Consider the following 12,737-nt stretch of genomic DNA (forward strand, 5'->3'; position numbering starts at 1 on the left):
TAGTCACATGGACAGTCTGGGTGCTGGCATAAGGACTCTAGCTCTGGAGATTTTTCCGTCAGATACAAGCTCTTTGTGAATCCTCAAACAACTCTTTTAATCCTATCTGTGAAAAGAGGCAACGACGGGCCTGCTTCTGTGACTGTTGTGAGTATGAAACCCTGGGTGTTTACAAGGATCTTGGATTTTCGTGTTGAGTGCCACTGAAATAAAATTATTTCTTCAAACCACTCAGCTGTAAAAAGTGCTCAAAAAGTAATTCACTTTGAGCCACTTTGCTATGCAAAGTCTATTTCCTACTGAAATAGAAGACAGAGAGACACGGTGTACACCAGTACTGACTATTTGTCAGCACTTCAGTAACATTTTTTTCTCACAGATTTTTCTCCTAACTTAAAAAAAAGTTCTGTAGAGCAGATGCTTTACATGCTTGCTAGCCATGATCAGTTCTCAGCAGACCTTGTCAGCTCAATCAATAAACCACTTACATTCCCGTAGAAATCATAGAAGACATGTTTAGCAGCAACAAGAAGCAGCAAGTTCTACTAAGAGCCTGTGTCCAGGACCACTCTTCCATGATGTGCCATCAAGCAGTAACCAAAGAGTTACACCTCCAGTGAAGAAAATGACAGCAACCATGGCTATGGGCAAACAAAGGGGATTCAGGTGGAGCTGTCTGATCTCACTCTAGATTTACATTTCCAGTTCAGATGCAGGCTGTAAAGGAAATAACAAGAGCTCTTGTAGGTCAACAAAGATGGAAAGAGTTCATTGCAAGACAACACTACACTGTGATGATGCTTCTCATGAAATAGTTTGTTGGACATTTCTAAGGAGAAATGGAGTACACGTATTTATTTTTTAAGTTTTTCAGCACTTTTTGCTTTTTACAGATGTTGCTGCAGCTGTTAAATTATGTACTCGACTTCCAGTATGAACCCAAACACCCACTCCAGGCAGTAGCTCAGAAGGAGCCAGGACTAGTTCCTTATGGCTCAGGTGGCAGAGAGAGAACTGCTACACATCAGATGTAGTGAGGGACAATACACATTTGGATTTCAGCTAACATAATAACATGATTTTGAAGGGAGAAGGAGAGGCAGCCGAGAATGAGAGAAATCAATTGCAGGATTATTTTTGGTTTTGTTTTCTAAGAATCAGTTGTTACTTTTCCCGCCGTATTTGGTAGATAGAACAAGGAATTACCTAATTTGTCCCTGCTTGTAGGTCAAATGAATCGTAACAAGTCTAGATTTATTATAGACTCAATACTAGATTATCTACAGATGTTCCAATAAGGTTTTCAAGGCTAGATTACCTGAAATACAGAGAAAAATGTTAGACTTTCACTGGTTGTGTTGTCTAACACAGCCAAAGTTGGACAGCAGAATTTAGACAATTAATAGAAAGTTGAGAAGAAAATATTACAAATCATGCCAGTTATCTTCCTACTCTTTGTTCATGTGTGGAGTCTGGCAGAATTTCATGCAGTTAGGCTGGGCCACTGTCACAGCTAGTGTAGATACTGTCAATATGGAAAATGAACCTGTACTGACTTGGGGGAACATAAATATTTGTAATGTATGCTTTTACCTTAATTGATTGATATTTTGTTTTGATAACAATTAATAACTTTATCACAGACTGATATCTAATTAAATTAGATAGCTAAAGATAACTAGATGGCTAGATAGCTAAAGAACAATGCATTCAAATACTATTACCATCTGAATGGTGTAAGATTGTGTTGTTTGTACATAAAATATACCACAAAAGAGGTTATTTAGGATCTTACCAGGCATGTTCTATTCGGTTATTAACAATCTATGAAGATATTCATATGACAGCCGTAACTGGCTGCGTTTTTCAGTCGTATGTGGACAGAGAAGTTCAGTCAGAAGCAGCTTACAAACTAAGAGTATAAATTTTGCACAAAATCCTAGATCCACGCCCTTACTCAGCTTCTAGTAAAGTACAGAATTTCGTTTTGGGTTTTTGTTGAACCTGTTCCCTTTTACAGGGAAGGAACCCCAGAAAAGGATGTGAGCAAGAATTGTGAAACCCTATTTCACAAGTTTCCAGGAGGCCTGTATGAATGAAGTACTGCACCTGGGCACTGTGACAGCAAAGGTAAAAACTAAACTTTTCCCTTTAAAAACAAACAAACAAATAAACAAAAGGTATCTCTGGCATACTGAAACCAAACTCCACAATTTTAAGATCCTTCTCCTTCTATTTGTCAAGGAAAATAGAAGGAAATAAGGGAGAAGAGCAGTGGCTCAGCACATATTCACTCAGCTTTATCGCACTATTTACCCTTTCTGACAAAGAGCCATCCAACTCTTGCTATTCCTTTCAAAGCTGCCAATGGAAAGAAAGATTTTTCCTGGGGAGGAGGATCTCCAGGGGATGCAGTGAAAAAACATGAGAGAAGGAATCTGAAAGAATTCACTCCCACCCATCTACAGGAGATTCCTAGAAGCATTGTTATTCTGAAGGTTTCCAAAAACACACTCCACTTCTCAAAGGCAAGGTCAATTATGGCAGGTTGGTTTTAAAGCAGCAACGGTGTCTAGCTGGAATCTCTCACAAGGTTGGAATGTTAGAAGTAGACCCAGGAGAGATGATTTAATGTACAAAATGCAGGTGAGGCAGCCAGAAAGACATGATGAATGTAATTTATCACAGGGCTCTGCAATTTATCACAATGGAATCACAGGAAACAAGCAAAGCAGAGAAGTAGATAGATAGACTGGACAGATTGAGATTCTTTGTGCATGGAACTTCTTTGAAATATGCCAAGGAAATTACATGTTACATGTTCAGATTTTCAAAAAGTATTTTATTGATGGAATGGAGCTGTGTGTTTCTACGTTTGGGAACCTTTTCCCCAGAAAAGAAAAAGATGTGTTATTCTGAAGAATGGAAAAAAGGTAAAATTATAGGATGCTGTTTTGCTTCATTTTGTTTTTAATCCCCTTCTGGAGCAGATCTGGATACATTCCAGGAGGTAGGGGTTTCCATGTGCAAACAAAGAGCCTGTACTTCCCAGCTACCCTCCTCTCTGCTCAGTTTTCAAGCTCAGGTGCACGAAGGTCCACACACAGAAGCAATTTCAATCTGTGAGCTACTTTTGACAATGTGCAAGTGATCAAAATGTGCTCCCAGCAAACACTCCTTCCTCACTCCACTGCTTTCGTGGGTGCCTTTCTCAAAACAGGTCTGTTCTATTAAGGTAACAACTCTGAATTTTACAGCAGCAGTGCTGGAGCAATACCACGGTCCAGAGCATTGCTGCAGAGTGCTGGGTATTCCCCACCGCCCACAAAGTAGGGGCCTTACAGCTTTCAAAACAGTGCATGTACTATTTAAATTGCTTCACTGGGAGGAGAATTATGTGTTCTGCAACGCCTCAGGACAATGAGCCAAAGGAACTATAGAATATGAGCTTGGTGTTAGAGCCGGAGCTCTGCAATGCTCTGCTTTGTGTGTGTTTTAGCCTGCTATGTAACATTACTTTTACATTAATATTTGTGGTTCCTTTTTTATGCACTCCAGCTTCACCATGCTTCCCCCTTTATATTTTAACAGTCAGAATCCTATGATCCAAGCAGGGTGGCATGTTCAAAGCTCCACTTCTTTTTAGCACTGATTAAAAATAAAACAAGGAAAAAAAAAAAACCCTCAGAATATTGAAAGAGCTTACTTCAAATAGCTTTTATTAACACTAGGACAAGACTATAGCCAAAGAATTATACAAAACACAAAACAAAAGGGATTTTAACATCTTGGTTGAAGACTATTTCACGCCAATCCAATGCTCATATATCTATAATCAACAAAGTTCTGGAGCACGATATTACTTAACATTTCTCATTGGATACTTTCAGATACAAAAATGTATCAGGAATAATAACGATGGTTCCTTTTACTCTTATGGAAATATTACTATTGACCTTTAAAAATGTTGCCCTTTGGGTCAGTCCCACTGATGCTTTATCCATTAGAATCTGCTCTGCCTGGAAAGACAAATTACAGATAAACTTTCAGAGCTCTGAGCAAAAGGACTGGTTTTTATCATGGAAACAGATAGCAACATCAATTTTCCAAGAAAAAAAATAGACATTTCAGCTGTGCATCCCTAGACCAAAAAGTCAGTCTTGTAATAACCCATGGCAGTAAGCTTGCTTTGAAAGCCTTAGTTATGACCTCACCAGGTATTGCTTTACGCTTTCCTACTGCATCCTAACTTGGAATATTAAGCCAATCATGAAATTTAAAACAGCAGTAAACTAAGCAGCAAGAGACATGAGTATGAACCTGTTCCCCTAACACACGACGTATACACACTCGTGAAGCCAATAGAATAGATCCATCACAGTCAATATTCTCTCAGACAGACTTTTCTAGGAGCAGAGCTGGCACTTTATATCAGAAAAAGGTATGTGTGGGGAAGCTCAGCTCTGTTACTGGGCTTTTCTTAGTTTTGTGGGGCTGAGCGCAAAGTTCAGTTTCCTGCTCTAGCTGCCTCCCAAATATTACCCAAAGGTAATAAAGGAGGGATTTAAGTGGCCTTTGAATCAGGATGTCCTATGGCTCTGCTACTGCAAATGTGCCTCTGGCCATGCAGGCATACCATCGGAAGGGGGTAATGTGTGGAGACCTTGGCACAGAATCACTCTCACTGCACAGTGCCAGTGCCACTGCTTGCATGCATCACTTGTCTTTAGACCACCCCCACAGAAGCCTGTCTTTATCATAAATCACAGCCCTTACAAATGACAGCCCAACTCACAGTGTGCTAATTGACATCCAAAGAGAAGTATCTTGGATGGTGCAGAACAATTTATATTTTGCTATCATCTATGCTAATATGCTGAACGACAGAGAATGGCACTAGAGCAGAATGAAGGACTGTGCAGAAGAGACATAACTGAGAGCTGCTGGAACGTCTGTCCTTTTTGGTCTTTACTCTTTGTAGTGTGTGATTTACTAGTGATTAGAACTGGGTTGGTAACAAGATGTCATGGGACAAAACCCTTTTGGATCAAGTGAAAAAATGACATTGTTAAAATCAAAATGGGTCTCTTTTGAGGTTAGAGAGGCATGTAAGTTTCACAATTTCTTTTTTTAACAGTCAGCAGACAGCCAGCTAAATAGTACTCTTAAAATACTGCTGCAGTTTGGATCCGTTACAAAAATGAAGCATTTAATTGTTGCGAGAAGTGACAAAGATAAGCTATTCTCATTCCCACACGAAGGGCAGGGGAATCTGTCAGAAAAGACAGACTTTTTTTAAGATAGTTTTCTATGTGTTACAAGGGTGAATTCAATTACAGGTACAAAAACAAAGCAAGTGACATGACAAAGAAAGATCTTAAATAAAAATTTAGAACCCATACTCCTTCAAATCCAGGATGAAAAACAAGTAGCAGAAACCTGATTTAAGAGTGATTCTTTCCTGGCAGGTTCCACACACCATACCCCCCCTCCCCAGGTACATATTCTGTTTTACTTCCATATGGAGTCTGTAAAAAAAAAAAAGAACAATGGTTCACAAAGCTCTATTGTGACCTTTAAAAATAAAACAACCATGCACTGCTACGCTTCTGGAAAGGCCACTATTGAGAAAAAAAAATTCCCCTATCAGTCATGTTATGAAGTGTCTTCTAGGGGCTGAGAACTTCTCAGACAAATGCACAGAACACACATCAGGGCAGCACACACGGCTGCTGCTGCTGCTGCTTGCTGCTTAGGAGAGAAAATAGCCCAGCCAGGTTCACATCTGCATGCATGTGGGCATGCTGGTGGGACAGGGGGGATATTTCCCAAAGAATAAATGTTTGCTGAGCACCTCCTTGCCCCTGCAAGCTAATAGGAGTTAGTTGTCTTACAGCCATCAGTGCCTTTGGAAAAGTTCCCTCTAATTCTTTGTCCCAGACACATTGCCCCGAAAGTGTCCTGCTGTCTGTCTACAAAAATTAGTCAGTCTCTACATTCTTGTTCTCTACAGGATCTCTGGTGTTGGCTGCAGCAAAACCTTTCTAATATTTCATCTCCGTTGTGACTCTCATCTTTTCAGAGAGGCTGAACTTGGATAATACACCAATTAAAATACCACATACTCTAGAGAGGGGTTCATTTTGCCACTTATATTCAGCCTGCAGCATGTTGTTGACTTTTTTGCAAAGTAAAGGCATAGCCATCTTTATTTGCACAATGTTTTCCATTTCTTTTATGATGTTTATTTAAGATAGCTTAATGATTTTACTTTTCTCAGATTCACTTGCTTGGAATTAGTTGCTTGATTTGCAGTGAAAGTAAAATTAGAAAGGTACATGATTAAAAAAGGGAATAATTCTGTCATCTTTACACTGGCAAAATTCTTGTGAACTTTGATTACCCGTTAGAAATGTTGCCTGAAAAGAGATCATATAATCAAGCTGCAAATTATATTAAAACCAAATGAGCATATGCAGAATTCCTCCACAGAGTCCAAAAATGAAGTGCAAGACTCTTAGGTTTCAGCAGTTGTTAGATTTGCTATTTATCACTGTTCTTACTCCAGCCCAGGTAAGAGCTTTAAGCTGGATAAAAATCATTCTTTTCTTGATATCCTGAGTCATGTCTCTTTTTAGTTTTCAGTTTGTACTATGAACTGAAGGACCTAGGAATACAAGAAAAGTACGAGAAAAGCATAGTAATACAAGAAAGACCCCACTGAGCTTGATTCTTAGTTCCTAACGCTAGAGAAGAAAATGAACTGGAGTAAGCATGTTAGTGAAACTTGCTGCTGAGGCATCTCTTGTTCTGGTAAGTTGGTGCCTTTGGCACAGGGGCAGAGTGCAAATTACTGCAGGATTTCCCCGTGAGGCAAAGATTTGCTGCCAGTGGCAAAGGCAGCCTGGGGTGGAGGTACTGTGGGATGTCCTTTTGTCTGCCTGCAGCCCTCGTGCCACCAGCACCAGGCAGAGGGTCACCCTGGCTCCAAGCGCTCCCTGCTGCCTCCTCAGCTTCACCTTCCCCATGGAATCACACGAAGAGACCACCCTTGTTCATGCATTTCAGCTCAGCTTCAGATGCAATCTAAGCTCAGACACAGATATTTTGGCAGCCAACTTGAAATATCTGGGACTGAATTTTCAGAGGTGTCAATCTCTCTAGCCTAGTGGGAAAGGTCTGTGGGAGACAAGAGACTCTGATGTCCCCTCAAAAATCTGAATTTTTACATTTGAAACACGCAATTCATGCATCTTTCTGAAATTCTTGGAATCTGTTGTTGAATCCAGTTAAAACTGGGCATTTTAAAGAGTGTCTATGTGAATATTTCCCTGGAAGTATGACTAAAAATGCTGGAAGATATTTTAACTCTAGTCCATGGGGAGCTATTGATGGTAATAAAAAATACTGTGAGAAGAAAACAGCAGCAAGTGAAACTGCCCTCTCAGAAAGCCCAGGTCTGCTTTGAAGGAAGTGTTGATATTCACCATAAGCCTCAATCATTTCCCAGAGGGCCATAAGATGCCTTGGAATGACATAATCAAAAAGCAATGGCGTTCTTGACTTAAAGGGGAAAAGGAAAGCAGGGCCTGATCCATCTCCCATCGAAATCAAAGAGGACTGCTACTGACTTCAGTCGGAACAGAGTTCTGGACACAATCTGTGTGCAGTTTATTAGCACACTTATTTATCCAAATGATCCCAACTTCAGCCAATAGCATGTCTAGATATCTGTCTGGGACTACATCTATACAAATGTATAAGTGTGACTTTATAATGTGGTTTAATTCAAATGATTCTGGCGTTTTAAAAGCATTTCCAGCTACAAAAGGCATCTTTAGCTGATTTGCACCCCAGAATACAGACTTTGATTGCAAAAGCTTGTAACTCACACTTCAGATTGCAATTCATATACAATTTCATGCATGCGAAGGACACAAACAAATTTTAGGGTTAATTTTAAAATGATGTCACTATGCACTCAAATGAAATTTTGCAGCCATTATTTCAAAATGTGAAAAGCTCTACAAATTACCCAACTCATCAGCTATAGCCCTTGGTTTCCTTGAAGGGAAATTTCTTTGATGACCATAACAAAATCGTAGTAAATGGCAAGCAAGATTGCCGTCACGAGTCTGCTGAAAATGCAAGAGGAACTCCTGATTGCTTTAGTCATGTGAACAACCCCTTCAGAACAGCCCAAAGTCAGGCGAGGTGGTTTACACCAGGAATTAATTTAGCCTGCTGGGACTCTCTGCATTACTAAAACAAGCATGGTTTTGGCTTGTAAATGGGGGGTAGAATTTTATTTCACTTTCTGAGGGTCAGAATTTTATTTCCCTTTTTAAGGGGCATACATTCATTTTAGAGTAAACCTTTCAGAATAAAAGTTTACTTCACATTATAGGAAATGACATCCCTTTTTTTAGCTTTCCCTTTTCAAAGCATGCCTCATATTTCTAACTTGTAGTGGAGAGCTTTGGTATAAGTAATAAAAGTCTTTAAAATTAAAATGCTAATCGTAAACAAACCCAAATGCATGAAAAATATAGTCTGACTGCATAACAAAAGAGAATTATATAATTCTATTTGAGGGAAATCTTTCATCTTTGATTTACAGGTTTGAGTCTGCCTATAACTGAAACCATATTGTTCCATATCTTTCATATCATGGCCTTCCCCAAAATCTTGTTTTAATTAAGGTTCCTTTCAGATTTCAGAATAAAAAGCATGACAGTCTTCACTTATGGCTTTAATATATATCTTTTTTTTTTTTTTCTTGAATTTGGAAAATATATAAAAAATTAACATCACTTGCTTTTAAAAGCTGAGCAAGCTATCAAATACTGCAAGCTGAATACTTCAAGGTATCTCCCAGGGTTCATTAGGTGAGAAAGTTGTAAACAAAATAAAAGTTACTGTAGCAGAGTTTTGTTCATTTGAACATCTTACATACATGCCCCATCTCTCTCTCTCTGACAGTAAGGCAACACGTGTAACAGTTTAAGCGTTCATTTTCAGCTAAAGGCACAACTCTATGTTACGTTCTCAAACATGGAATTAAACAGCTAAAGTCACATTGCAGGGAGATCTTGCTGCACTTTGGGGATCTAAAAAAAAGCCTAAACCCTTTGAAGCTTCTTAAGCAACATCAGTTCCCTTGGTGCAGGACTACATAAAAGAATCAGTTCGTATTCACATCACGACCTGTAAAAAACACTCCCACACAACCTCCACAGAAACACCTGAGCTTCAAATGAGCTGCACGCAGTTACTGCAGGTCGCTGCTTTGGAGTCGGAACGCAGAAACATTTCAGAACAAACCAAAAACACGTTGAAAAACTATCCATACTTGATCTCTGCTGCACATATGGTGAGAGCTACTGTCAACTACAGAGGGTACAGCACTTTTTCTTAAAGGCAAAAGATCGCTCATTTTAGAGAATCATGAATGTGTTTTTATGATAGAAAAGATTACATGAAATGGGGAGGGATGGCCGGGTATAGGGAAGAGAAAATAAAGCACCACCAAGCACAGTACTTTGGGGGATTTATAGTACAATAAGAAGTGCTTTTCCTTTAGCTAAAATCCCTCATCATAATTTAAACACTTTTCACTTATTCAGCTAAGAATTCATTACAGGAGGTTAAAAAATGGCACGTAAAAGAAGGGTGGGGTTTTTTTCTTCATTACACGGAGCAAAGAAAACAAATTCTATTAACAATTTGACACAGTATGAAAAAAATTACCCAGTAAAAAGTGTCAGAAAGTGATTCATGGAGTTCACAGAGTATGTTGCTGGCTGTTGCAATTCTCATATCTATAATCTATCATGTAGAATTTTGCAATACTCTATTTCACAATTTGTGTTAGTGAGTGGGTCAAACAGCATAAAAAAAGCATGCTCTAGGCTCTTTCTCCCAAGCCCATTTTACTGTAACTCTAGAATTGTAGCGGTTACATTTAAGGAATCTTTCGGGCTCTTTCAAGTCCATCCAAAGAACAAGTGAAGCTGCTATTCAGTTTTGTGCCCAGTGTTTATGTTCCATCTGATCTGTGCCACCCAAGAAGCAGACAAGACATGTCTGAGGGTGCTTTGGGGGATACACAATGATGTCACCCACAGGAAATATCAGAGAGGACTTGGCACTTCACAAGGCTGGCTCTTCTTCCATGGGCTCACCAGCAGCTCTGTAAAAATAAACAGGCAATCAGAATACGGCACAAGAGTACACAATGACATTGTAGATTTTCATGCATAATCAAAGCTGATTTTTCAGCTCTCTCACATGTTTATTTGTGTTATTCAGCTATCCATAAATAGAGTTTCTTTCCTAGGAAGTATAAACAAATGTCAAGTGGAAAAACATTTTAGATCCAAGCAATCACCGAAAATGTTCCTGTTTATATTAAAATATGTCAGAATATTTTATAACATTTTGTCCAGAAATGTGCATGCTTTGTGTCAACAGAATCAAATAATTTAGGGAAAAAAATAGCTGTGATACTTTCATTGTACAAGCTTTTGCAACTAAAAATACATGCATTTATTTTTTCAAGTGGACCCATACCATTAAAGCAAAATGGTTCACTAGTAGCCAAGTAGTGTTTCCTCTGAGGTTCTTCTCCAGTCCCCTAGTTTTTGATTTTGTGTTTTCATAAACACATTGCCTGCCTGCCTGCAACTTTTGAGACTAAATTCTGAACCTGATCACCAGATTGCTATCAAAGAAAAGTATCTATTAACTATATCAAATCATATTATATGTATATATTTTATTTGAAAACCTCTGGGAAATTATCAGCTTAGGCAAGATGAGCTCCCTAAGACAACCAAAAAGAAAATTATGAGGACACATGGGCTGAGCTGACATCAAGTCTTGCAATTCCTTGTATCTGACAAGCTACTACACCTGAGGAATACGACGGCAAATATAAAATGGGAAGCTTCTGAGACCATGGAGAGACCTCACTATTGAAGGGAAAAGAATTTGTACAGAAACCATTTTTCATCTCAGTCTGTCGGCCTTAAGAACTATTTTAAAATAGTAACTTCAAGCAATTTTGAAATGAGGGGAGAAAAGTAAATGTAAATTAATAAATGAGATGTTTACCAGTTAATTCTTGTAAGCCAGTATAATAATTGGCTTCAGTAAAGCATTCCTCAGAAAGTAAAAATTCATGAGATCCCATGGAAAAAAAAGTAATTAATGGGGACTTGCTTGGTCTTTTGATAGTTTATTCAGCAAGGAAGCCAGAGAATTTTAAATGAATCTGGAATTTATTAATGTCTTTCCCAATGAAAAAATCAGCAGTATGTCTTTAAATTATTTTATACAGGTTATTCCTTTATGATCTGGAATGATCACAGCTAGTATGTTGAAAAATATGTCAGGTGAATGACATATCAAAAAGATGATATTTTTCAGACTAACCACTTTCCAAAGGGTGATGACTCTAAAAGATGATCAATCTATAAATCTCAAACCTTTAGTTCCTCACCACATGGTGGAGAATGTTTCCTATGTACAGTAACCACTGCGGCTCCCTCATTCCTGAGAGGCGAGGTGAAGCCCTCTTGCATTCCATCTTTGCCCCCTCTTGCTTTGTTCTGGCTCGCAGCAGAGAGCACACAGTGGCAGCCAGGGTGAGACGAAGCCCAGCCTGCTGCTGAGGTCCTCAGGTGTAATAAAGGATCACACACCAGGGGAGGAATTCGCTCTGATGGTGTGTGTTGCTGTTGTGCTGACCACACACTTCCACTTTCTCCAGCCACTTGTGGGAGACCTGAAAATCTCTGGCGTAACACAGAGGGTCAGTAAGCCCTTGTTAAACATCCAGAACCTTATGGGTCTGTCTGGAAATAGGATAATTAGGAAGCAGATAACAGCTCAGTTTTCAGGTTCTGCTGGGAGTAAGCAAATGAGAAAGGATGTGTCAACAGATTTCAACTGGAGATTGGCAGATCAGGAAGGAGCGAAGCTCTGGAAAACCTCTGGAAATGAGAGTAGGGGTTTGGACTATTTATAAGAACCTAGGGAACCAGTACATGCCCACATGCACTTGACTTCTGGGACTGACATTCTCACGACCATAGTACAATTGAGGATCTTATTTAGGACTTTTTTCACTGGGAAATTTTTCACTGACAAAGGTGCTTCTGAGGGCCAGGAGTGGCCCTCACTGATCTTGAGTGCTATATTCTAATATATTCCAATATATTCCAACACCGGGCCAACATTCTGCACCAGTCAGAGCATATGCACCAATAATAATTTTTATATGTAAGTGCCAGATGCAAGGTCCTTTTTAGGAAAGGGAGATAGGGTTAGAGGGCCATGGCAATCCAGCTGTTGTCTCTCAGTGTGGGTACTCTCACAGCCTTCTTCAGTCTCCTTTTGAAGACTTATGTGTATGCTTTAATTTCATTTTATTAGTGTCAGAGAACTCACTGGATTTATCCAGTGGTTTATCATTAAAAACACTTATTTTTATGAGATAACGGCTCAGGCCAGATTTTTGTGTGAGAGCCAGTACTGTTTTGGGGCCAAAGGACACAGAGAAAAACACTATAAATCCCATAACACTGAGCAGAGAATCAATATATACCAATTCGGACAAAATCAAAAGTTGTCAAAATAAAAATCGAGGGGGCAGAATCTGACAGGCCAAATTTGTGTTACTTCAGCTTTGTCACTGTTAGTTACGTCAGTTCAGTCAGTCTTCCTGTAGCTGA

At 39.2% G+C, this 12,737-nt stretch overlaps 1 protein-coding gene across 14 annotated transcripts in view; it reads right to left on the minus strand.

The window, feature by feature from the left end:
* Positions 1 to 3,692: 3,692 nt before the first annotated feature.
* The window catches only part of HDAC9 (histone deacetylase 9), a 462,820-nt gene continuing 453,775 nt past the window's right edge, over positions 3,693 to 12,737 (minus strand). For all 14 annotated transcript variants that reach the window (XM_032110318.1, XM_032110251.1, XM_032110312.1 and 11 more), the window contains one exon: positions 3,693 to 10,192. In XM_032110318.1, the coding sequence (XP_031966209.1) occupies positions 10,153 to 10,192 (40 nt within the window). In that variant the 3' untranslated portion in view covers positions 3,693 to 10,152. The remainder of the gene's footprint in view (positions 10,193 to 12,737) is intronic.

The sequence above is a fragment of the Corvus moneduloides genome, chromosome 1 (genome assembly GCF_009650955.1).
Source record: "Corvus moneduloides isolate bCorMon1 chromosome 1, bCorMon1.pri, whole genome shotgun sequence".
Classification (NCBI taxonomy): domain Eukaryota; kingdom Metazoa; phylum Chordata; class Aves; order Passeriformes; family Corvidae; genus Corvus; species Corvus moneduloides.